Source organism: Pseudophryne corroboree, chromosome 1 (assembly GCF_028390025.1).
Source record: "Pseudophryne corroboree isolate aPseCor3 chromosome 1, aPseCor3.hap2, whole genome shotgun sequence".
NCBI lineage: Eukaryota > Metazoa > Chordata > Amphibia > Anura > Myobatrachidae > Pseudophryne > Pseudophryne corroboree.
The window spans coordinates 515318346-515346273 of NC_086444.1; the positions used below are offsets into that span (position 1 = coordinate 515318346).

A 27928-nucleotide genomic window follows, 5' to 3' on the forward strand; every position below is an offset into this window, starting at 1 on the left:
TTCTATCCAGGCGTATAGAACCTGGAACAGATCTGAAACATGATATATGAAGGTTATAAGAAACATTTTTCCTGTACTCTTAATTGAAGTAACACACAATTGTTGTGCTCTGAGTCTATGATATATAATGGGCAGGACAGAAAAAATGGACCCTGCCACACAAAACTAAATATTTCTACACACTGACACTTTGGGCAAGCATCTCTAATGGTTCTCCTGTGGTTCTTATTGCCTTGCTTGAACTTCTCCTAAAGTTTGGATCCTATTATTGAAAGCACCAATATGGACATTGCTTCCATTACATGAAGTGAAATCATTTTATCTTTTGCACAAAGAATGTTGTCTGGGGTTGTTTTTTTTAATTATTATTATGGTTTTTTACACACGGCTGTGTGCACCAAGGGTTAGTGCTGCCCCTGTATTAGGAGCTATGGGCAGCGCTACGGGCAGTGACAAAAGAAGAACACCAATGTGCACTAAGGTTTAATTAATCCTGCCCCTATATTAGGAGTTCTAGGCTGCACTGCGGACAGTTACAGCATTAGTGTGTCTGTGCACCAATAAAGGGTTAATGTAATGGTCAACAGTATTAAAAAGAAAAATTACCCTTTATTATATAGGAGGAACTCTGGGCTGTGTAGTGCACCAATAAATGGTTAATACAGATGGTGCTTCCGTTATCTTGGCTGTTTCTCTGCCTAAACGGAGTATTAGTTGCGCCTAGGCGATAGCTTAGGTTGCTGAGTTTAATCACGGATAGGCGCGTTGAGGCACGACTACATACTCAGCATGCAATACACATCTCCACCACTGGGTGGCTAATGCTCCACTAATCCAGTACTTTAGATCGAATAGAGGCGGATTGATCTACAAGCTCTGGCAAATGGTCAGTGACGACTGTAATGTTAACATACAGTCCTGTACTGCATACTGTACACACAGATGGTGACCAATGGTCAGATGGAGAGAGCAAAAAAAAAAAAAGACAGTTTATACAGACGCAAACGAACATGTTAAAACACTTGTCAATTGCCGTGTTACTGCATGTGAGCGTCCAAGTCGCTTAGACAAAGCAATAGAGTAAAAACGAAAATAGTGTATGCAGACGCAACTGTGTGAAAGCAATAATGTAGTTCATTAACTTTAAAGTATGTACAGTACACTGTATGTTTTGTACATTATGAGCGTCCAAGTCCCCTAACGGCATAAACAGACACCAATGGGAAGGAATCGCTGCTTGCAGTACTTTTACACATGAGCTTGTGTATCTTCCATGAAGCAATGTGGGCAAGCGGTGAAGGCTTCCGCCTACCACGCTTAGAGTCCAGGGTTCGATTCCCAATGTGCGAATGTATTTTCATTTTTTCTGACACTCACTTTATTTATTTTTATCTATTGTAATATATCTTCACATTCAATAGAAGTGTGCACACAGGTTTTACGTAAATCAGGGTAAATCTGCAGGAGCATCTGATTCCGCTATCTAAAATACACAGCGGTAATGAGGACCCGTAGACATACCAATAAATATACACTGCTCAAAAAAATAAAGGGAACACTAAAATAACACATCCTAGATCTGAATGAATGAAATATTCTTATTAAATACTTTGTTCTTTACATAGTTGAATGTGCTGACAACAAAATCACACAAAAATTATCAATGGAAATCAAATTTATTAACCCATGGAGGTCTGGATTTGGAGTCACCCTCAAAATTAAAGTGGAAAAACACACTACAGGCTGATCCAACTTTGATGTAATGTCCTTAAAACAAGTCAAAATGAGACTCAGTAGTGTGTGTGGCCTCCACGTGCCTGTATGACCTCCCTACAACCGACACAACCCAGCAGCAGGACCGCTACCTCCGCCTTTGTGCAAGGAGGAACAGGAGGAGCACTGCCAGAGCCCTGCAAAATGACCTCCAGCAAGCCACAAATGTGCATGTGTCTACTCAAACGATCAGAAACAGACTCCATGAGGGTGGTATGAGGGCCCGACGTCCACAGGTGGGGGTTGTGCTTACAGCCCAACACCGTGCAGGACGTTTGGCATTTGCCAGAGAACACCAAGATTGGCAAATTCACCACTGGCGCCCTGTGCTCTTCACAGATGAAAGCAGGTTCTCACTGAGCACATGTGACAGACGTGACAGAGTCTGGAGACGCCAAGGAGAACGTTCTGCTGCCTGCAACATCCTCCAGCATGACCGGTTTGGCAGTGGGTCAGTAATGGTGTGGGGTGGTATTTCTTTGGGGGGCCGCACAGCCCTCCATGTGCTCGCCAGAGGTAGCCTGACTGCCATTAGGTACCAAGATGAGATCCTCAGACCCCTTGTGAGACCATATGCTGGTGCGGTTAGCCCTGGGTTCCTCCTAATGCAAGACAATGCTAGACCTCATGTGGCTGGAGTGTGTCAGCAGTTCCTGCAAGACGAAGGCATTGATGCTATGAACTGGCCCGCCCGTTCCCCAGACCTGAATCCAATTGAGCACATCATGTCTCGCTCCATCCACCAACGCCACGTTGCACCACAGACTGTCCAGGAGTTGGCGGATGCTTTAGTCCAAGTCTGGGAGGAGATCCCTCAGGAGACCATCCGCCACCTCATCAGGAGCATGCCCAGGCATTGTAGGGAGGTCATACAGGCACGTGGAGGCCACACACACTACTGAGCCTCATTTTGACTTGTTTTAAGGACATTACATCAAAGTTGGATCAGCCTGTAGTGTGTTTTTCCACTTTAATTTTGAGGGTGACTCCAAATCCAGACCTCCATGGGTTAATAAATTTGATTTCCATTGATAATTTTTGTGATTTTGTTGTCAGCACATTCAACTATGTAAAGAATAAAGTATTTAATAAGAATATTTCATTCATTCAGATCTAGGATGTGTTATTTTAGTGTTCCCTTTATTTTTTTGAGCAGTGTAAATTAGTGTATCCTGACAAATTAACTGTTCGAGCAACACAGTACTGTAGATCATCGGCAATAGAGAATCTGTGTTGTACTTTATGAGAAGGGATTACTGCTACTGTACCATTTACACACCTATCAAAGCGACCGCAGTTCTCTATCTGATTTTCATATACAGTATACTGTAGTATTGTGTTGTACATTTATTGTAACCTGACCTCCCTCCCTGTCTACTGTATGAACTGTGTAGGCTCCCAGGGGGGAAGTGGGATTGGGGGTAGGGGGAGGTGGTGGCTAAATACCATGTTCTGCAATATGAGCGTCCAAGTCCTCTAACGGCATAAACTAACACCAATGGGAAGGAATCGCTGCTTGCATTACTTTTACACATGAGCTTGTGTATCTTCCATGAAGCGGCGTGAGCAAGCGGTGAATGCTTCTGCCTCCCAATGCTTAGAGTCCAGGGTTCAATTCCCAAAGTGCGAATGTATTTTTTTTTTTCTGACACTCACTTTATTAATTTTTTTTTCTTTGTAATCCATTGTAATACATTCAATAGAAGTGTGCACACAGGTTTCACATAAATCAGGGTAAATCTGCAGGAGCGTCTGATTTCGCTGTCTGAAATACACAGCGGCAATGAGGACCCGTAGATATACCAATAAATATAAATTAGTGTATTCTGACGCAAATAACTGTTCGAGCAATACAGATCATCGGTGATAGAGAATCTGTGTTGTACTTTATGAGAAGGGATCACTGCTACTGTACCATTTACACACCTATCAAAGCGACTGCAGTTCTCTATGTGATTTTCATATACAGTATACTGTAGTATTGTGTTGTACATTTATTGTAACCTGACCTCCCTCCCTGTCTACTGTATGAAATTGTGCAGGCTCCCAGGGAGGAAGTGGGATGGGGGTAGGGGGAGGTGGTGGCTAAATACCATGTTGAAAGGCAAAGCATAATCGAAACCAAGGGAAGGGGAACGGACGTCCTGTGCGCAAGGTGAACAACCTAGGACGCCTGGGATGCACGCTGTCTGGAATGCACGCCATCTGGGACGCAGCACCTCTTTCTATGCTATTATGGCTACCAGGGATCGTCCCTATTCAATGGGGGAGCTCCGACTCCTCGTTTGCTGGTGGGACCAAGCTCTCGCCAGCAACGAGGAGAAAGTTAGAGCTTACCGGAGGGCACGCAGAGAGATCCTCCAGAAATATAACCAGAGTCGGACGGTCCAGTCACTCCAAAGGCGATGGAGTGACCTTGTCCGGAGGACCCCAAGATGCATGCAGGCCATTCATGACTAAGTACAGTACAGTAGATTGCTGTACTTTAAGTTACTGTAATTACAGGTACTCTATAAAACAGGGTCTGCTGTAGCAGCAGGTATCTGGTCTATACAGTACCTGTGGTAAAGAAATGGTTAAACAAGGTGCAAAAGTTAATCAGGGTCAAAAGGTCTTTTTTTTACATCTTTCCAACTTTTTTAGCATTTTCTATACGTCAAAAACGACACTGCCCAGGTCGACACACCTTAGGTTGACACCAATTGGTCGACAGTTACTACAGTAGGTCGACACCAGATATAGATTGACATGGCCATTAGGTCGACATGGCAAAAGGTTGACATGAGTTTTTGAAATTGTTTTCTTTTTTTTAAACTTGTTTATACAGTTCTTTACGATCTACATGGACTGCGATTGTGAATAGTAACCTGTGCCGACCACAGCGAGGCACCTTGGCCGAAGCATGGCGAGTGGACATAGGGCACTAATTGGGGATCCCGTTCACTTTACAAAGAAAATGACACCCAAAAAACATAAAATACTCATGTTGACCTTTTTCCATGTCGACCTTGACGCCTTTCCACAAATTGGGGTTAAAAAATGTTTTCAAATATTGAGTGTCGCCCTTTTGACTGTCGACCTTTTACTGTCGACCAAATGACTGTCTATCTTTTTAATGTCTACAGTATCTTCTGTATTACAACCATAGCAGCATTACTGTTTGCCTTAATGTACTGTAAATGACAGTCAGGTGCTGTATGGTAAGGTTCTAAGGGGCATTCATGTTGCAGATTGTGTACTAAGGGACATTTGTGTTTAAGATACTGTATTATTCTAAGGGCATTACTGTGGTACAGTATAGTAGATTGTAATCTAAGGGCATTACTGTGGTACAGTATAGTAGATTGTATTCTAAGGGCATTACTGTGGTTCAGTATAGTAGATTGTATTCTAAGGGCATTACTGTAGTACAGTAGAATGTATTCTAAGGGCATTACTGTGGCAGATTGTATTGTAAGGGAGATTTGTGTTTCAGATAGTATTCTTAGGGCATTACTGTGGCAGAATTTATTCTAAGGGACGTTACTGTGGCAGAAATTATTCTAAGGGACATTACTGTGGCCTAATGTGTTATGAGGTACATTACTCTTGCATAATGTGTTATAAGGTCCATGACTGTGGCAGATCTCTACTTTGTGACGTAATGTGAATATACTACTGCGACGTACAGTAACGTGAATAAGGTGCTCTACTGTGTGACACAACGTGAATCAAGGGCAGTACTGTGACGTGACATGAATAAACTGCACTACTGTGACATGACGTGAATAAGATGGACTCTAAGCAACCCCCTCCTATCCCCCTTCCTGTGGCAGAGAACACATCCTGTGAACCAGCAAGCTTCTTCCTGTACTGTACAGTATCTCAATGTCTGCTAATACTCGGAAGTGTGAGGTGCAAATGTTTTATTAGTAATACAGTAGGTACTGTACAAAGAAACAGATTTTGATGGAAGATACTGTAAGAACCAATTGGACCATCTAGTCTTTAGTTAAACAGACAAAAGACTTTGGACAAGGTTACTCTAAATTGCATTTGGAATTTAATGCATACAGTAGAGATTTGTCCACACTGTACTGTACATACAGTAGTGTACAGTATCTACTTTATCCTGCCATGTACAATATGGCACGGCTTGAAATCTCAGACTATAAGAGGATTTAAAGTACAGTAGCCATGCTTCGTGATTTTTCTTAAGTTGCTTCTTTAATATGGTACTTTATACATACAGTATTCTACTGTATTATGGCAAACAAAATTGTTGGGTGTACAGTAGGCTGGTCTATAAATATACTGTACAGTAAGTCAGTTTCCAAAGAAACACTGTTTAATACTGTACATCGGGGATGGGAAACCCTCAGTCCTCCAGCTGTTGTTGAACTAAACATCCCAGCATGCCCTGCAACAGTTTTAGCATGGCCAAATAGCAAAAACTAGCAAGGCCTGCTAGTACTGTACGTGTAGTTAGTTCAACAACAGCTGGAGGACCGAAGGTTCAGTGTACAGGTTGAATTAAAAAAAAAAAAAATGGATCAGTAAAGAAAATGCTCCATGTACAGGACTGTACAGTCTTTTCCACAGGAAATGTGTATTAGAGGTACTGTATACACTAAATGTACAGTAAATGATTTTTTTTATTACAAACACACAAATGCATCCCAGACAGAAAATCTGCTGTACACAGCAGACAGCTTATGGTGGACAGGATTCACTTACTGTATCCCCACCCATAGTCGTGGTGTATTTTAGATAGCGTAATGAGACACTCCTGCAGCATTGCCCTGATTCATGTAAAACCTGTGTGCATACAGTATCTCTATTGAATGTAAAAAGTACAGTTACAGTACAGTATATTACAATAGAAAAAAAAAATAACGTGTCAGGGGAAAAAACGCCTCATGACAGATACACAAGCTCATGTCTAAATGTACAGTAAGCAGTGATCACTTGACATTGGTTTTAGATGATGCCCTAATGGCTACAGAACTTGGCTGCTCACGTACTGTACCCCTGACTTCAATGGACCATACTGTACTGTAGCTTAAACTCCTTGTTTTGCATCTGTATATACTATATTTATTAATTGATCACTCTACAGGACCTCATAGCCCCTGTGTATTTTAGCTAGGGTATTAAGACGCTCCTTCAGCATTGCCCTGTAGTCTGTAAAACCTATGCCGTCGCTCGCTCCATGGCTGAGGGCTTCCACTGGGCAAGGGATAGATAACGGGCAGCAACCATTCTGTCAACTTGCTATGCGATCGAGTCCGGTATATTGCATACAGTACCCTCCAACTGTACCTTTTTGGCAGGTACAGTACCTTTTTTTATGGTCTGTACCTGTCAAAAAGGGCTTTGTACCGATTTTTGACTCTCCAAATTAACATTGGAAGTATAGGAAAGGGTGTGTGGCCACGCCCCCTTTCCTAATATGTACCGGTTTTCATGTGTAAAATGTTGGACGGTATGGTACAGTATCGTAATGTGCATAGAGCTCACCTATCCCTATCAACCCTGTGTATTTTAGCTAGGGTATTCAGACGCTCCTTCAGCTTTGCCCAGTAGCCTGCAAAACCTGTGCTGTTGCTCGCTCTGTAGCTGAGGGCTTCCACGTGGCAAGGGATAACGGATGGCAGCCATTTTGTCAACTTGCTATGCAATAGAGTCTGGTGTATCGTAATGTGCATAGAGCTCACCTATCCCTATCGCCCCTGTGTATTTTAGCTAGGGTATTCAGATGCTCCTTCAGCTTTGCCCTGTAACCTGCAAACCCTGTGCCGTCGCTTGCTCCGTAGCTGAGGGCTTCCATGGGGCAAGGGATAATGGGCGGCAGCCATTTTGTCAACTTGCTATGCGATCGAGTCCGGTGTATCGTAATGTGCATAGAGCTCACTTATCCGTATCGTCCCTGTGTATTTTAGCTAGGGTATTGTGACACTCCTTCAGCATTGCCCTGTAACTTGCAAAACCTATGCAGTCACTGGCTCAAGCTGAGGACTTCCACGAGGCAAGGGGTCATGGGTGGTAGCCATTTCAATCAAGTCTGGCCTGCTACAGAATTGTATGTGTACCGTGCGGTGCATAGAACCTTATCCTCATAGCCGCTGTGTACTTTACAGTATATACGCTCCTGCAGCTTTGCCCTGCTTTATGTAAAACTTGTGTGCACACTTCTATTGAATGTGAAAGTATAGTACAGTACAATAGATAAAAATATTTTTTTTTTATAAAGTGTCAGGAAAAAATTAGCATGCATTCGCACTTTGGGAATTGAACCCGGGACTCTAAGCATGGGAAGCAGCACACTTCACCACTCGGACACGTCACCGAATGACAGATGCATAAGCCCATTGGTTTTGATTATGCCATAATTGCTACGGGATTTGGACGCTAACATATCCCTAACATCAATAGACCACACCGTACCTGTAACACGTTTGTTTGCGTCTGTATACACTACTGGTTTTATTTGTTGATTTGTCTGCGGGACTTGGATGCTCACATATTCCTAACGTCAATAGACCATACTGTGGCTTTATCACGTTTGTTTGCGTCTGTATATACTGTACTACTGTATTTACGTCTGTATACACTGTAATATACTGTATGACATACTGTAGCATATTGTAGCTTAATGAGACGCACCAGTAAAGTACTTCTTACTATGTATTTCGGTATTGTATTTTAATGGAGATCACACGCATGCGCAATGGTGATTTTAAAAAGCAACATCTGGTGGATGATCGCAGGTATTCCACTTAAAGGTAATGCCAAACGCTCTGTGTGCCTCCCTACAACTAGGCGCGCCTCCTTGTGCCCAGGCACGCTGCGTATGCCCAATCGCGACTAACACCTCAGACAGCCAAGATAACGGAGGCTCCATCTGTATAATGCCCTGGCAGTCTAGTGGATGTGCTCCATGGAACAGAGTCACCGCTGCAAGCACTTATATTGACTCCAAAACCTGCAAGTTCCGACGCCGGGTTTATGTTTTGCCTCGTTTTGGAATCGAGCCCGCTCATCTCTATGAGAATCGTGACCATTTATTCTCCAACTTTACAGTTGTGATTCAGCCAGAAAGTGTTTTACTGGCAGCCAAATGCACATTGATGTGGACACATGTTTTGGTACCCTTTCATGGAAAAAAACAATATAAAAAGGAAGAACCCATATTTTTCTCTGAAATAACTTGAAAGCAACAAATTCAAGTAATTCAAGCAAGTAATTCGCATCCATCAATGTTTAGTCCACACTTAACAGAAATCAGGCTTTGCACCAGATTTTTCATTCAACAAAATATTTAAAATAATAAAATAAATGAAAATGGGCATGGACAAAAATTATGGGACTTTTTTTTTTTTAACCATATACTTTTATTGAATGAACAGCAAAAGTTAGACAAAAGAACAGAGGGCTGTACAAGACATAATGGTAAATAGGAGAGTCATTCTCAACCTTTATACTTGCAGATAGAAAATAAAGATAACAAGGTAAAACAATGGGAAATTTATCTCCATTAGTAATCACCTAAAAAAATAAAAAGACATGACAAAAAAAAAAGTGTGGGGGGGGCGAGATATGAGAGATAATTAAGAATAACAGAAAATATACAGATTAGTAGACAAGAGAGAGAGAGGCAAGCTGGGGGAACCATAAAGAGGAGCTGTAAAGATGGAAGGGATTGGAAGCAGAGCAGCAGAGGGGTATGGTAACAGAATCTGGGACTGAGTGGTCAAGAAAGACCAGGAAGGGCCACACCCTTAGTTCTATACCAAGGAGACCATACCACGTGAAACTTGTCTACCATGTTATTTTCAAGACTTGTTATGTACTCCATTTTGGCAACAAACCAAATGTGGTAAAGTAACTGTGATGAGTCAAGTGTTGCGGTGTCCTCCAAGATCTAGCGATCTGATATTTAGCTGCGCACAAAATATGAAGAATTCGTTTATTCTCATATTTAGAGTTTTGACAGGCTGGGGCACACAGAAGCAGCGAGGCTGGGGTAAGGGGGGAAGTAAGGGAGAATATGGAAATGATCAGGGATTGGATCATCGACCAGAAGGGGGTGATATTAGGGTATGTTCACGAAATGTGGAAGAAAGATTCTACTTGATCACAGTGTCTCCAGCAGAGGTTAGAAGCATCAGGGAACATTTGCTGTAAACATTTCCAGGACAAGGTACCAGCGGGTATAGACCTTATAGAAGTTTTCCTTGATGGGGACACTAATAGAACACATTGATATATTGAGGTGAATTGTCTCCCAGGAGTCTTCTCCTAAAGAGGTATCCAAGTTTGACTTCCACTGTTGTTCATTAGCTTCCAAAGATGGGGGAGCATGTACTAGGATAGAATGATAAATTTGAGAGATATTACCCCTCTCCGAAGACCTATAAATGAAAAGATGTTCCATTCCCGTAGAGTTCTGTAAGGAGTCAGAAGATGAGAGCGCGAAGCAATGAAATTATGAATTTGGAGATATTGGTAAAAACTGCAGAAGAGAATGTTTATCCCGCACATCTGAGAAAGATTTTGGTTCATATTGGCCAACAACGTAATGGAAGCGGGTAACTCCAGCTGCTGACCAAGTAAAGGCCATGTGAGGTGAATGATGGGAGGGGGGAGGGATGAAACCAAAGTGGAGTTTGAGGCGAGGGATGGTTAGATAATTTGAATTTAGTATCGAGAGAGTCCAAAACGGACAGTGTGAGTTTGACAGAGGGGACCGATAAAGCTGAAAGGGGCCAATGTTTCTGAGGAAGCCAAGGTAGGTTCAAGATAGGGAGGACCTCACTGAATGCAGATTCAAGTTCAGCCCAACATTTGGTACCTTTAGGGGAGTGCCAGGTGAACAACTGGCGTAGGATCCTATTCAAGTTGGATTGCAACTCGCGATCCAACCGCAAAAAATACAATGATGATCCTAGTGATCACATGCCGGGGGCCGCCCATCGCAGGGCAAGGCCACCCAGCATGCTGACCGCCGCCCACCCTCCCCCTTGATCAAGCAGAAATTGCGATAGCACCACAATTTCTTCTTGAAAGCAATTAGGGTTGCCTCCTGCCGGCGCAGCTTGGCTGCACCCGCAGGAGGCCTGCCGCCATGTTTCTGATCGCAGGCTATCACGCCTATGCCACGCCCCCCGTTTTGATGATACCGTCCCCGTTTCCCGCAACACTCCGTTTCCGCCTAGGAAACGGAGCGTTGCTGCCCCCGCCCAGCGAATGCCTCTGCCTGATTGACAGGCAGAAGTGTTTGCATTTTCTGCTGCGCAGCGCCCACATCCTTTTTGAAATTTTCGCGGTTGGGTCGCTTATTGCAATCCAACCTGAATCAGGCCCTTAGTCTGGAGGCTTGGTAGCATTTAGCCAATGATGGAAGACCAAGACCACCATATCTGGAGCTCTTAAAAAGAATGTCTCGAATGCATATTCGGGGTCTCCTGTTGACAAATTTACCATATCGCGATTGGAGAGAGGAGAGGACGTAGGGGAAAACCGCCACAGGTAGAGTGTGAAAAAGGAACAAAAGTTTGGGAAGGACGTTCATTTTAAGCGCAGTAATACGACCGACCCAGGAAATAAATAGTCCACCAACAAGTAATATCTTGTTCTATTGCCCTGAACAAGGGGGAGTAGTTTGCTTTGTATAAGGTGTTAGAAGATTTTGTAAGATGGACACCGAGGTATTTTATGGAATCCGATCGCCAGGTAAATGTGAAATTAAGACAAGGGAGGTCCAGGGATGGCTTCGGAATATGGAAGGGTAAAGGCTCATACACACTAGAAGATATTTTTCGTAGATATGAGCGATAACGACGGTTGTGAACGATCAGGTCGTTCTAGTGTGTACACAGCAAGCGATGAACGATGCGCTCACCTGTGGTCGTTAGAAGCAGGATGTCAGTCGTCCATGCAGGCAGCTCAATCCCAGCAGAGCAGATCGTTCAGATCGTTTGTAAAAAAAGCTCAGTGTGTACACCCAATCTTGTTTGTCAGGGAGTTAAAGGGAAATTGCTTATCTTCCACATTGTTCATCTTTCACATCTTTCAAGTCTTCTAGTGTGTATGGGCCTCTAGGCTTCTGATTTGTCATGATTTATCTTATAACCGGATAATTGCCCATAGAGGGAAAGCTCTTGAAATAGATTTGGAAGAGCGATCAAGGGATTGGCTAGGGTAAGGAGGTCATCGTCTACGAAAAGCGAAAGCTTGTAAGAGGAGCCACCGACAGTGATGCCAGAGATATCAGGGTTTGCATGGATCCTACAGGCCAAGGATTCAAGGATTAGGGCAAAGATTAATGGGGAGAGGGGGCATCCCTGCTTGGTGCCATTAGAGATGGGAAGAGAGTCCGAGAGAAGACCTCCAGCAAGAAATGAAGTAGAAGGGTTATGATAGAGGGCCTTAATGGCAGGGAGAACTTTATCTCCAAAACCGAGGAGGGTATTTATCATGAAAGGTCAAGAAAATTATCAAAGACCTACTCAGCATCGAGGGCAAGAAGAAGGGAGGGGAGCTTGATAGAGTTCACGTGGTAGATGAGATCTACCGTGCATCTGGTATTATCGAGGGCTTGACGGGAGGGTACAAAGCCCACTTGTTCCGGATGAATAAGAGTGGGGAGAATGGGGTTTAATCTGTTTGCCAAAATTTTGGCAAAGAGTTTGAGGCCTGTGTTTAATAGGGAGATCGGCCTATAATTAGTGACAAATTGTTTTTTTTTTTCTCCTGGTTTGGGGATAACTGTCATTTTGGCTCTAGTGGTGTCATGGGGGGGGGGGGGGAGAAACTACCATTGATGATCTGATTAAAAGAGTTTGTTAGGGGTGCGACTAGCGTGGCCTGAAAGGTTTTATAGTAGTAAAAAGGTAGACCATCCGGACCAGGATTTGAGGGCCTGAGAGACCTCTTCCTTAGTTATAGGAAGGTTAAGTGTCTCAGAAGATGGATCAATCCAAGGTAAAGCGCAAGAGGACAAGTAATCAGGAAAAAAGGTGGGGGAAGTAGATTGAGGGGAAGAGTGTTCCTGAATATTGTAAAGATAATAGTAGTAGTATTTAAAAATAGAGTTGATCTTATAGGGATTATATTGACGAGAGCCGGAGGAGTCCTTAAGCGCTGGGATCGCCAGGGTAGCCTTATGAGCCTTCAAGCGATTAGCAAGGAGAGTGTCTGCTTTGTTGCTATCACTAGTTTAACCATCGGAGAGATTTCTCTGTTCTTTCAGAGAGAATAGCATTGAGGGCTGATTTCGCAGACGTGAGTTGTTTGTATAGGCTCTTTGTTTCTATGGGAAGCAAAACTGATATGTCCTCCTGTGCATAGTTAATGACCCCTTGCCTTGTCTGAACAGTTCAGAAGAGGGAGGACCTCATTAACGAGAGCCATGCTGGCCCCCGCTCCTCCCAGCCGGCATCGGCCAGTGTGTATGCCTGCCGGGTCCCTGCCGCAGCCAATATCGCCGGGCACACACATCGGCTATTGTGTACCTGGCTTTAGCCTCCCAAACAAGTGGGGAACAACCAGGGTCAGAGACATTAACGGAGAAGTATTCTTGTAAAACTTATATGAGTTTCATCTGAAAATGAAGGCGTTTCAGGAGGGTCTCATTAAGCCTTCAGGAAGGTCTGGGAATCGGAGCCAGACACAATACCTCCACCTGCATCCCAAACCCTGAAAATTCCTGACAGTTGGCATGCTGACTAAAAGGGACTACTCCCACCCGTGGGTGTCTACAACACCCATAGAGTGGGAATAGAACCTGTGGCGCAGCTCGCCACTAAGCCCGCAGCATGGTGAGCGCAGCAAGCCCACAGGGGGCTTCATTGCACCCCCCCCACCGTCATTCTGCGGCCGGGATCCTGGAGTCGGGATGCTGACCGCTGGGATCCCGGCCGCCGGTAACACAGCCCCAACCCGTGGTAAGGATTGGAGTAAAATGTGTAATCCCTAAAAGAAGAATTAAGAGAGCACCAAGTATTACAAAGGCCAGCATCTTTCAGGTGTTTATTGAGGGATTTAATACAGAACAAGAAAGGGGATGGGAGAAAGACTTGTCCAAAGTCGGATCGAGAATGGAGTTGAAATCGCCTCCATGGAACAAGTGACCAATACGACGCTCATGTAATATTTTGTTGTTGGCCTACGGTGGGGGCATAAATCGTGGCAATATTGACCTCCGTGTGCCCCAGCCTCAGGATGACCAACCATCTGTCTAAGTGGAGACAAAGTCTTGTTTGAAAGGCAACTTGTTGTTGAGTAGGATAGCTATTCCGTTATGTTTAGATGTGCTGGAAGAGTAAAACACGGCGGAGAAGCATCTGGAGAGCAGGTTAGGGTGATCAGGTGTACGGAAGTGGGTTTCCCGCAGAAGCATTATGTCAGCTCTTATTGATTGAATAGTACGGAACAAGTGAGAACGTTTCTGAGGTGTGTTAAGGCCTCGGACGTTTAGTGAGGTTACAGTCACAGGCATAATAAGGACAGGTTGGGCAAAGTGATGAATGGAGGTGAAATAAAAGGTAGGGAAGGAAAGGGAGAGGGGGATGGGAAGGAAAGAAAAGAAAGAGGAGAAAAAAGAGAAAAGTAAGAAAAGGGAGAAATAAAATGAAGGGGGGGGTACGAAAATGGGGGGAGGGGGGGGGGGTTCTGGGTACGAAAACCCTACCTACAAAGGGGAAGGGAGTGTACAAAGGATTTGGGACTCAGTTGTCCAGGGAGGTGTAAACTAAGGAGCCTAAAACACCTCAAGGAAAAAGAGAAGACAGAAGAAATGAGAGAAAAAGAAAGAATAAATAGAATAAAATGAAGTAGATGATTAAATAATTAAGTATGTGAATAAACAAAAAAAAGAAGAAAATGGTGGCTTTATTTGGGAGCAATAACATCCCCTGGCTGTAGGGAGGGTAAGGGTCACAGAATAATGTGAGAGAGAAAAACAAATAAATATAATAAAGGGGTTAAACAAACAGGAAAAAATGTGGAAAAGGGGCAATAGCTTAAACATTTATTTATTTATTTTTAGGTGGGGGGGGGGATATATAGGATACCAAAAATAGGATATTTATGAGTTCCAAAAATGGGGTGTACCCATAAAAGTATAATTAGAGGCAGTATGTAAGGTTCCAAGGCTCAGGGTAGTAGGAACATTCAGCTTAATAAAATAAAGCTACCGGGGCGGGGGGTTTATACCTGAAATGGAAAGACATTTTTAAAAAGGTGAGGGATAAAAGAGAGGTAGCTAATACAACTCAATGCAATAAGTCCCAAAATTAGGGCAGAGTTATAACCTTAAACAATATCATAGCAGCAGTAAAAATGGGAAAAAAGTATAAACATTGCATAGATATCAAATAGAAACAGAAGAGAACGTTATTTATATGAAACTTTCATAGAGTATCAATAATTTCTAGCATAAGCGCAAAAAGTCAGAGGTATGAATGAGGGGGTCTACTACAATATCCCGGCTGTCGGGATCCCGGCAAAAGTCAGAGGTATGAATGAGGGGGTCTACTACAATATCCCGGCTGTCGGGATCCCGGCGCCGGAATCCCAACAGCCGTAATGCCGGCAGTGGGGTGAGTGCAAAAGAGCCCCTTGCGGGCTTGTTGTGCTCGCCACGCTGCGACTGTGCTCGCCACGCAGCGGCAGATCCCCCCTGTGGTGTTGTGCAGGACGCCAGGCATGGACCAGCCAGTGACCGCGGCACCTCAGGAGTCCAGTTGGAGGTCAGGTGAGTGATTGCTGGGAACAGGGTGGTTAGGGAGAGAAGGCTCCTGTTAGTAACCGTGCCGGCTGCTTCAGGCGTGGAGAGCAGGTGTCCGGGTCCCCAGCGCAGCAGTATCCCCTGGTGTTAAGGCCAATTCAGGGCTGGGGAACACGGACAGACCGGGCGGTGTGGTCCCGCAAAGGGAAGGTGGAGGCTTCAGAGTGGGAAGTAAGCTGCAATCCACAGAGGTGCAGGGAGGCACCTCCTGGCTCCATGGACCTTACTTCCTGGATGTGGGCTGCAGCAAGGCTTGTGAGGGTCCAAGCAAGGGGCTTCAGGAGGTCACAGGGGCATTAACAGCCAAAGAATAGAGGTACCTGGTCGGGAGACCTTATGCAGCACGCCTGCTCCTGTTGCTTGTCAGGCCCCTCCCTCCAAAAATTATGGGACCTTTAACCTAATGTTGTGCTGCACAACCTTTAGAAGCAATCACTGCAATCAAGTGATTTCTGTAGCTCTCAATGAGATTTCTGTACATGTCACCAGGTAGCTTGGCACATTCTGCCTGAGCAAACTGCTCCAGCCGTCTCAGGTTTGTGGGTACCTTATCCAGACTGCATATGTTTCAGATCTTTCCATAGATGTTTGATAGGATTTAGATAAGGGCTCGCAGGAAGCCACTTCAAAACAGTCCAGTGTTTTATTTTTTCTAAATATTTTACTGTAAAGAGCCCTACACACTATGCGATGCGCCGCCGAGCTGCCCGGCGGCGGATACGGGCGACCCGACGGCGGGGGGGCAGTGAAGTTTCTTCACTCCCCCCGTCACCCGGCTCCATAGCAGTGCAGGCAAATATGGACGAGATCGTCCATATTGGCCTGCATGCACAAGCGACGGGGCACCAGCAATGAACGAGCGCGGGGCCGCGCATCGTTCATCGCTGGTGCCTCCACACTGAAAGATATGAACGGTATCTCATTCATTAATGAACGAGATCGTTCATATCTTTCACTCATGTCGCCCAGTGTGTAGGGCCTATAAGATTGCAAATCACAATAATTAATAACAGCCAAGTAACAAAGTAGAGCGATAAACATAACTCGAAATAAGTTGCACAAAATCACAATCCCAAGTAAAACATGGAGAAACTACTACAGCGCATCAAATGTGGCAGGGTATGTATCAATAGGCAAACAGAGAAAATTACCAATGCGAAAAAGTGTGTCACCAAAAATAAACAAATTAAAACGGGGGGATTACCAGAAGACAATATTTCTTCATTAAACCAGGCTGTCAATTGAACTGCAGATTGGAGAGTATCCTTAACTTGAGGGGGGAGAGTGTGGACATATGGAAGCCAAGTGGAAAGCAATTTTTCTGCCCCCTCAACTTTATTAATTGACATTTACAGTCAGCCCATATAGAACAAATAGGACACTCGGGGTGTAAAAGGACCAGGGTTAACTTATCCGCTGGGATAAGATGGTTTTCTTGGCCGCAGCCACAATTTTTTTAAACAACTGGTGTGTACCCGTGGGGAGGCGGGGTGAACTAGGTGAGGAAATGATATCCCACAAAGCCCACTCAGGCGTCAAATCAAAAGTCAGTGTGTTATTCTTACCCATTCTTGGGTGATTTTAGCTGTGTGTTTTGGGTCATTATCCTGTTGGAGGAGCCACGACCTGCGACTAAGACAGAGCTTTCTGACACTGGCCAATATGTTTCACTCCAGAGTGCCCTGCACAGATTCAATGCACCCTGGGCCAGATGCAGCAAAGTAGCCCCAAAACATAACCAAGCCTCCTCTTATGTTTTACAGTAGGCATTTGGTTCTTTTCTTTAAAAGATTAATTCTTTCATCTGTGAACACAGAGCTTATGTGACTTGTCAAAAAGCTCAAGTTTTGATTTATCTGTCCAAAGGACCTTCTCCCAGAAGCATTTCCTCTTGCTGCTGCATCCAGGGAGGTTGGCTACAGTCCCATGTACTTTAAACTTCTTAATAATACTGGCTGTCGGAATCCCAGCAGCTGAAATACCGACGCTTTTAACCCGACCAGGTCAGCATCCCGATGCTCCAGGATACCAAAGGTAAGTATAACCGGGAGGTTTAGGATTTGGCAGCCGGGGAGGGGGGGGGGGGGGGGGGGCTCGGGGGTTTAGGGTTATGCACCACCAGGGGGAGTTAGGTTTAGGCACTGAGGGGGGAGGGTTAGGATTGGGCTGCGGAAAGGGGGGCTTAGGTTTAGGCACTAAGGGGGGAAGATAGGGCTCGGTACTAAGGGGGAGGTTAGGGTTAGGCTGTCAGGATCGTGACCATCGGGATGCCGGCATCGGTATTGTGACCGGGATCCGGTCTGAAGATCGACAGTGTCTAGGTCAACAATGTTTAGGTCGACCACTATAGGTCGACAGTCACTAGGTCGACAGGGTTTCTAGGTCGACATGTGCTAGGTCGACAGGTCTAAAGGTCGACATGAGTTTTTCACATTTGTTTTCTTTTTTTTGAATTTTTTCATACTTAACGATCCACGTGGACTACGATTGGAACGGTAAAGTGTGCCGAGCGAAGCGGTAGCGGAGCAAAGGCACCATGCCCGAAGCATGGCGAGGGGACGCGGTGCACTAATTTGGGATCCCGGTCACTCTACGAAGAAAACGACACACAAAAAAAAAAATCCTCATGTCGACCTTTAGACCTAGCACATGTCGACCTAGAAACCCTGTCGACCTTCCATCCATGTCGACCTAGTGACTGTCGACCTATAGTGGTCGACCTAGACACTGTCGATTTGATGAACCACACCCATTGTGACCATCAGCAATCCCGTCCAACGGGAGCACATACAGATGTGAACTGGGTTTTCTGTGTGACATAATGTGCGCACTACAGTGTTTAATACTTTTGTGCAACCCGTCCCTACAACTAAAGATCCTCTGCGCAAATGGCAGAAGGTAGTACTAGCTGAGTTTCCACACTCGGACCACTTCTTAGAAGCTAGGAACGAGGTGTGGAAGACGCCTACTAAGAAATGTACGGTTTCTAAATAGCTCAGCTCCTTTTACCCGTTACCCACATCAGATTGTGCAAAGTGGGAGTATCCACTAAAGTGGATGCTCATGTGACACATTTAATTAAAAGTTCCATCCTTTCTATCCCGATTGCGTCCTCTCTTAAGGAACTACCAGATAGACAACTGGATGTGGACAGGAGCAACAGCCAGACTGGCTAAGGCTACAGCCTGGGTGGCTAAAGCCATGGAGACTTAAACTGATAACCTTGAACATAGTTTCACATCTGATCCTACCAAGGAACAATTGTCTCTACTTTCTAACATCAGAGACGCGGCCTATTACATTGGTAAAGTGGCTCTGGATACTGTTCTGTTATCCTCTAAAGCTTCTGCTGTTTCCATTGCAGCTCGCCGCATTGTGTGGCTCATGAAAGCCCTACCGTACATAGGTGATTTCATGTTAGGACTGGAACTGGACAAGATTGTCAATAACCTGGCGACCTCTAAGACGGCTCACCTACCTTCGGCTTCCTCAGAGCAAGGCCAAACGTCAGACCTTTCCATGGTTGTCTCGCACCGTCAAGGCCTCCAAACCCAAAGCCAAGGAGGCTTGCGCTGCTAGACATCCAACTACCAAGCCAGAGGATAAACCTTCAGTCTGATGGGGCAGGCCTCCCCCTGGGGGGCCCCAGGTGGGAGGCCGACTTCTTCAGTTCACCAACACATGGCATCAAGTCACAACTGATGCCTAAGTCCAAGAAGTGGTCTCTCATGGGTACGCTCTCTCCTTCCTGAAGCGTCCTGCCAGGCAATACTTTCCTACCACTTCGTCAACAGACCCTGGCAAAGTGCATTAACTCCTTACTATGGTCGGGGGTCATTATCCCTGTTCCACGCTCTCAACAGGGTCAGGGGTTCTATTCTACACTCTTTTTGGTTCAGAAACCAAATGGGTTATACCATCCCATTCTGAATCTTAAGTTGCTGAACAAGTACCTCAAGGTCCCCAAGTTCCATATGGAGACTCTCCAATCCATTGTCCTGGCTATGTGACCTGGGGATTATATGGTCTCCCTGGATATACAGGATGCGTACCTACATGTAACTATAGCACCCTGTCATCAGCAATATTTCCAATTTGTCATCCTACGTCAGCATTTTCAATTCCTGGCCCTACCCTTCAGACTGTCCACAGCCCTCCAGGTGTTCACCAAGTGCAAGGCGGTGATGGCAGCCCATCTCCTACGGCAAGGACTTTGAATACTAACTTACTTGGATTACCTCCTCCTTTTGGCTCAGTCCCCAGAGATGCTGGACCTTCACCTACGGTTGACTAGGTCATTTCTCCAAAACCACGGATGGCTAATCAATTGGACCAAATCCTTGCTCATCCCATCTCACAGAATGCTCAACCTCGGAGCACTACTAAACGCCAGCGTACAATGCATCTTCCTTCCTGAGGACAAGATTGCAGCATTGCAGTTGTGCATCCACAGCCTACTCCACAGTCCGCGGATCTCTGTCCATTCAGCAATGCAGACACTGGGCTCCATGGTATCAGTCTTCGACATGGTGAAATATGCCCAATTTCACTCCAGGCCCCTACAGCGCCTGATACTTGCCAGATGGAATGGACTACCAACGCAGATCAAGTCACAGACTATGATACTGCCATAGGCTGTTCGGGCGTCCCTCTCATGGTGGCTACACATGTCCAACCTGGACAAGTGGTGGCCATTCTGGATTCCACACTGGACACTTCTCACCATGGACGCCAGCCTCCGAGCGCGCGGAGCTGTCATGGGCAGTCACTCCTTTCAGGGTCATGGTTTCTGATGTAAAGGGATCTCCCGATCAATGTCCTGGAACTTTGGGTGGTTTACTGTGTCTTTCAAATGTTACAGGGTTCTCCGGTTCAAATCCAGTCAGACAACGCCACAAGCGGCACTCGCAGTGTGGCAGCGATGCAGGAGGTAACACAGATTCTCATCTGGGCAGAACTCCATCTTCCAGCCATCTCCACAATATTCATTCCAGGAGTCCTCAACTGGGAAGCGGACTTTCTCAGTCGGCAGGATGTTCACGTCGGAGAGTGGTCTCTACACCCAGATGTCTTTCAGATTCTGGTGCACAAATGGGATCTTCCAGAAGTGGATCTCATGGCCTCCAGACACAACCACAAGGTTACAGTGTACGGGGCAAGGACAAGAGATCCGGAAGCAAGCTTCATGGACACACTCACAGTCTCATGGACCTTTCATAGTGCCTATCTCTTCCGTCCAGTGTCTCTCCTTCCTAGAGGACTACGCAAATTCAACGAGGATGGCAGCACGACCATAATGGTGGCTCCAGCATGGTCCAGATGCCATTAGTTAACAGATCTGCAAGATCTCTCCATAACTGAGCCCTTCCCTCTGCCTCTTCATCCAGACTTGCTCTCTCAGGGGCCCTGCCTCCATCCGGACCTGCCTCGCCTGTCTTTGACTGCATTGCTCTTGAGACATCCCTCCTAAGGGGAAAAGGCTTCTACAGTGCGGTGGTTCAAACTATGCCTCAGGCTTGGAAACAAGCCTCAGCCCGCATATTATCACCGTATATGGCACTCCTACTTTCAGTGGTGTGTTCATCGTCATTACAACCCTAAAGCTCTCAGGATCCCTAGACTGTTATCCTTTTTAAAAGGCGGGCCTAGCCATGGGTCTTCACCTGGCTTCTCTGAAGCTCCAGGTCTCAGCCTGGTCAGTCTAGTGCCAGAAGAGGCTGGCTCCCTTGCCAGATGTGCGTACCTTCCCCAAGGGGGTTCTCCAGATACAGCCTCCATTTGTCCCTCTGGTTGCTCCATGGGATTTGTCCTTGGTTCTTAGGGCCTTACAACAGACTCCTTTTGAAACATTGGAAATGGTGGACTTCAAGTGGTTAACAGCGAAGACTCTTTTTCTACTGGCCATCGCTTCAGCACAATGAGTCTTGTACTTAGCAGCTCTTTCTTGTTGCCCCACCTTTTTGATATTTCACCAGGACCGGGCAGAAACATGGATAACTACCTAAGGTAGTGTCTAAATTCCATATCAACGAACCCATTGTGGTTCTGGCCTTCCAGAAATCTGGTCTTTCACAAAAGGAAGCCTTGTTGGAGGTGGTCCGTGCTCTCAGGATCTATGCAGACCACACTAGTTCCATTAGAACGGATTCCTTAATCATCCTCTATGGATTCCACAAGCGGAGCCGGCCAGCCAATAAGCAAATGATGGCACGTTGGCTCCGCATGACCATCTCACAGGCTTACATGCAAGGCTGATCTTCCTGTTCCAAGTACAGTCTCTGCTCACTCTGTGAATCCTTCATGGGCAGCATGCCATGGATCGTCTGCTGAACAACTCTGCAAGGCTGCTATGCGGTCTTCTGCCCACACGTTTTTTTAGGTTCTATGCCTTTGATACGTTTGCGGCCAAAGGTTTCATCCTGGAGGCAGTGTCCTCCTTTCAGCTTAGGAGCGTACCCTCCATATTACGACTGCTTTGGGACATCCCAAGGTTAACCCTGTGGAGACCATGAACCCGGAAGTAGAAAAGAAAGAGTTATGGTAAAACTTACAGTCATTAACTCTTTTTCTTCGAGGTCCATGGGATCCACAGGGCGCCCACCCTGACACACCTAGCTTTAATGGGTTGCTTTTAAGTCACCAGTTCCTTTCTCTTCTCTATGAGAGTGAGATTTTCTATGTGTACCATTCTTCCTTCTCTCCGCTATCCAGCTCCTGCTTTGGGCTTGTTAACTAAAACTGAAGTGCCTGAGCATGGGGGCAGGGTATGAAGGTAGAGGAGCCCAGTGCATCCTGGGAGGATCACAAGCTTATACTGTTCGGTGCCAGTCCTGGTCTCCACCTACGATACCCAAGGTTAACACTGTGGATCCCATGGACCTCAAGGAAAAAGAGTTAACAAAGGTAAGTTTTAGGGTCATCACAAATAAGGCACATTATCTTCAATAAATAATACATATTGCATCATGGGAAAACAAATTAATTTACATTTTATTGTCAATGTTCTGTTACTTAATATATTTACATTTACCCACAGGACACAGAGTATGTCTGGGGGAGCAACTGGCACGATTTGAACTGGTCATTATTTTCATCACTCTAATGAGGGCATTCAGCTTTCATCTTCCAGAAGGAGTCACAGAAGTCAATACAAATTATGTAGTAAAAATCACGCTACAGCCGCACCCATACAAAATCTGCGCCAATCCCCGCTGAGGAGTATTTCATTCTTACTGTAAAGATGTAAAAAAAAATTGTACTATCGAGAGCAGATTCTCATTTCTTTATTATCCATAATAAATGCTGTATTCTGTCACTAAATGTTCACATTCAGGTTAATCATTATCCTTTATATGGCACCACAAGGGTTACGCAGCACCTAACAACGTACATAGACAAATTAGCACACAAGAAAACAGTGAATTACCTAAATTACAAGACAATGCAGGAAAAGTACATGGTTTATAAACATTCCTGCAACAGTGGTCATAGCACTCAAATAACCATCAGGGTGGCAGAAACCAAGGGTAAGATGTCGTAAAAGGGAGTATGAAGTAGATGATAGTATAAGTAAGGGAAGCCAAAGCATGAGGGAAGAGGGCCCTGCTCGTGAGAGGCTACATTATATATGTTAGAAATGTCTTCTGCATATTGTGCCCTAAATAATATTGAAGTCAAATATATTACACACTATAAGATTTCATAACATAAGGACCATGGGGTATAGACGGCTCCGCCGGAGACATGGGCACTGTAAAGCTTTAGAATGGGTGTGTACTGGCTCCTCCCTCTATGCCCCTCCTCCAGACCTCAGTTAGGACTGTGCCCAGAGGAGACGGACAGTACGAGGAAAGGATTGTTATCTAAGGGCGAGATACAAACCAGCCAACACCATACACACCGTACAACATGGTATACAATAAACCAGTTAACAGCATGAACAAAACAGTATCAGCCAGAGGCCGATCTCAACTGTAACATAACCCTTAAGTATGCAATAACTATATACAAGCCTTGCAGAATGTTTCCGCACTGGGACGGGCGCCCAGCATCCTCTACGGACTATGAGAAAAAGATTTACCGGTAGGTTTAAAATCTTATTTTCTCTTACGTCCTAGAGGATGCTGGGAACGCCGTAAGGACCATGGGGTTTATACCAAAGCTCCAGACCAGGCGGGAGAGTGCGGATGACTCTGCAGCACCGACTGAGCAAACACGAGGTCCTCATCAGCCAGGGTATCAAACTTGTAGAACTTTGCAAAGGTGTTTGACCCCGATCAAGTAGCTGCTCAGCAAAGCTGTAACGCCGAGACGCCTCGGGCAGCCGCCCAAGAAGAGCCCACCTTCCTAGTGGAATGGGCCTTTACTGAATTTGGTACCGGCAAACCAGCCGTAGAATGAGCCTGCTGAATCGTGTTACAGATCCAGCGAGCAATAGTCTGCTTAGATGCAGGAGCGCCAACCTTGTTGGCCGCATACAGGACAAACAGTGCATCTGTTTTCCGAACCCTAGCCGTTCTGGCTAAATAAATCTTTAAGGCCCTGACTACATCAAGGGACTTGGAATCCTCCAAGGCCCCCGTAGCCACAGGCACCACAATAGGTTGGTTCATATGAAATGACGAAACCACTTTATGCAGAAATTGAGGACGAGTTCTCAACTCTGCTCGATCCGCATGGAAAATCAGATAGGGGCTCTTGTAAGACAAGGCCGCCAATTCGGACACCCGCCTCGCAAATGCCAAGGCCAATAACATGACCACTATCCAAGTGAGAAACTTTAATTCAACTGTTTGAAGCGGTTCAAACCAGTGTGATTTAAAGAACTGTAACACAACGTTAAGGTCCCACGGTGCCACCGGAGGCACAAAAGGAGGTTGGATGTGCAACACTCCCTTTACAAAAGTCTGGACTTCTGGGAGAGAAGCCAATTCCTTCTAAAAGAATATAGATAAGGCCGAAATCTGCACCTTAATGGAGCCTAACTTCAGGCCCATATCCACACCGGACTGCAGAAAAAATTGAGAAAACGACCCAGCTGAAAATCATCCGTAGGAGCATTCATGGCTTCACCCCAAGACACAAATTTTCTCCAGATACGGTGATAGTGTTTCGCCGTTACCTCCTTCCTAGCTTAATAAGAGTAGGGATGACTTCATCCGGAATACCTTTCCTAGCTAGGATTTGGTGTTCAACCGCCATGCCGTCAAACGTAACCACGGTAAGTCTTGGAACACACAGGGCCCCTGTAGTAACAGGTCCTCCCTGAGAGGAAGAGGCCACGGATCTTCTGAGAGTATTTCCTGAAGATCTGAATACCAGGCCTTTCGAGGCCAATCTGGAACAACTGTCTGCATTCTTGTTCGTCTTACGATTCTCAATATCCTTGAGATGAGAGGAAGTGGAGGGAACACATAGACCGACTGAAACACCCACGGTGTCACCAGGGCGACCACTGCCACTGCCTTAGGGTCCCTTGACCTGGAACAATACGTCCGAAGCTTTCTGTTGATGCGTGACTCCATCATGTCTATTTGAGGAAGTCCCCAACGACTTGTCACCTCTGCAAAGACTTCTTGATGAAGTCCCCACTCTCCTGGATGGAGATCGTGTTTGCTGAGGAAGTCTGCATCCCAGTTGTCTACTCCCGGAATGAAGACCGCTGACAGAGCGCTTACATGATTTCTCTGACGTCCTAGTGGATGCTGGGGACTCCGTAAGGACCATGGGGAATAGCGGGCTCCGCAGGAGACTGGGCACTCTAAAGAAAGATTTAGTACTATCTGGTGTGCACTGGCTCCTCCCTCTATGCCCCTCCTCCAGACCTCAGTTAGAATGTGTGCCCGGACAGAGCTGGGTGCTTTTAGTGAGCTCTCCTGAGCTTGCTAATAAGAAAGTATTTTAGTTAGGTTTTTTATGTTCAGAGAGCTTCTGCTGGCAACAGACTCTCTGCTACGAGGGACTGAGGGGAGAGAAGCAAACCTACTAACTGCGGCTAGGTTGGCCTTCTTAGGCTACTGGACACCATTAGCTCCAGAGGGATCGAACACAGGACCTGACCTTGTCGTCCGTTCCCGGAGCCGCGCCGCCGTCCCCCTCGCAGAGCCAGAAGACAGAAGCCAGCAGAAGCGGAGAAGACATCGAAATCGGTGGCAGAAGACTCTTGTCTTCTCACATGAGGTAGCGCACAGCACTGCAGCTGTGCGCCATTGCGCCCATACTAACCCACACACTCCGGTCACTGTAGGGTTTTTCATGAGGCGAGATTCCATCTTGAATTTGAACCTCTTTAAATATAGGTTTAGGGATTTTAGATTCAGAATTGGTCTGACCGAGTCATCCGGCTTTGGGACCACATATAGGGTTGAATAAAACCCTTTCCCCTGTTGCACTAGGGGAACCATGATAATCACTTGCTGTTGACACAGCTTTAGTATGGCAGCCAAAACTATTTCCCTCTCCGGGTAAGTAGCTGGCAAGGCCGATTTGAAAATCGGTGTGGAAGCACCTCTTCGATGGATTTGGTAGAGGCCGGGGAGGACATTTTTCCTGTGAACTAGCCATAGCCGGTGTTCTTTTCCCTCTACCTCTGGCGAGGAAGAAGAGCCACGCCCCTTTCTGAACTTATGCGACCGAAAGGACTGCATCTGTTATTGGGGTGTTTTCTTTTGCTGTGGGGGAACATAAAGCAAAAAAGACGACTTACCCGCGGTAGCTGTGGAAACCAGGTCCGCGAGGCCCTCCCCAATAAAACTTCACCCTTGTAAGGTAAAGCCTCCATATTGAGTCAGCATCACCTGTCCATTGACGGGTCCAGGGACCTACTAGCAGAACCTGCCATGGCATTAGCTCTTGAACCCAAAAGCCCAATATCTCTCGCAGCCTCTCTCATATATAACGCTGCGTCCTTGATGTGACCTAAGGACAACACCATATTATCTTTATCTAGGGCAGAGGCTCTCAAACTCGGTCCTCGGGAGCCCACACAGTGCATGTTTTGCAGGTAACCCAGCAGGTGCACAGGTGTATTAATTACTCACTGACACATTTTAAAAGGTCCACAGGTGGAGCTAATTATTTCACTTGCGATTCTGTGAGGAGACCTGCAAAACATGCACTGTGTGGGTCCCCGAGGACCGAGTTTGAGAACCTCTGATCTAGGGTGTCAATGTTAGATGACAAGTTATCAGCCCAAGCTGCAATTGCGCTCCTACCCATGCCGACGCTACTGTAGGTCTAAACAGGGCTCCCGTAGTCGCATAAATTGATTTTAAGGTAGATTCCTGCCTACGATCCGCAGGATCCCTTAGGGCCGCCGTATCAGGGGATGGTAGTGCTACCTTTTTGGACAAGCGCGTTAAGGCCTTGTCCAGCGTGGGTGAGGATTCCCAACGTAACCTGTCCTTTGAGGGGAAAGGATACGCCATAATAATTTTCTTGGGAACCTGCAGTCTAATGTCAAGAGTCTCCCAAGCTTTTTCAAATAAAACGTTCAGCTCATGAGATGAGGGAAACATAACGTCAGGTTTTTTCTTTAAACATGCAGACCCTTGTCAGTGACAGAGGGGTCCTCTGTGATATGCAAAATATCTTTTATTGCAATAATCATACTTTTGGCGACTCATGGGTGCAACCTTGCATCATCCTAGTCGACACTGAAGTCGGAATCCGTGTCGGTATCAGTGTCTGCTATCTGGGTAAAAGGACGTTTATGGGACCCTGAAGGGTCCTGGGACACAGTAAAAGCCATGGGTAATTCCCTGCTTGTCTTTGGACTCTGCTTCGTCCAATCTCTTATGTAATAAAGCCACATTAGCATTCAAAACATTCCACATGTCCACCCAATCAGGTGTCGGCTGTGCCGACGGAGACACCATCCCCATCCGCTCTGCTACCTCCCAAGACGAGCCTTCCGCTTCAGACATGTCGACACACACGTACTGACATCCCCACACACACTGGGATAAATAAATATGGGGACTGACCCACAACAAGGCCCTTTAGAGAGACAGAGAGAGAGTATGCCAGCACACACCCAGCGCCACAATATACTGAAACCAATGTCCCAGCCTAAATAGCGCTTTATATATATATATATACAATTTGCACCAAATAAATGTGCCCCCCCCCTCGTTTTTGCCCCCTGTTATTGTTCAGCAGGGGAGAGTCCGGGAGCACTTCTCTGCAGCTTGCTGTGGAGAAAATGGCGCTGGTTAGTGCTGGAGGATCAAGCCCCGCCCCCTCGACGGCGGGCTTCGGTCCCGCTCAATTTCTTTATACTAGCGGGGGTTTTATACTATACTGCCTCCGCAGTATTTGAGACCTGTGCCAGTGTTGTTTTTGAGGTAATAATTGCTGCCCAGGGCGCCCCCCCTGCGCCCTGCA

At 45.9% G+C, this 27928-nt stretch overlaps 1 protein-coding gene across 2 annotated transcripts in view; it reads left to right on the forward strand.

The window, feature by feature from the left end:
* LOC134896570 (cytochrome P450 2J2-like) overlaps positions 1 to 22864 on the forward strand; it is a 129277-nt gene extending 106413 nt beyond the window's left edge. For both annotated transcript variants that reach the window (XM_063913928.1, XM_063913929.1), the window contains one exon: positions 22581 to 22864. In XM_063913928.1, coding sequence (XP_063769998.1) covers positions 22581 to 22759 — 179 coding nt within the window. In that variant the 3' untranslated portion in view covers positions 22760 to 22864. The remainder of the gene's footprint in view (positions 1 to 22580) is intronic.
* The last annotated feature ends 5064 nt before the right edge of the window (positions 22865 to 27928 follow it).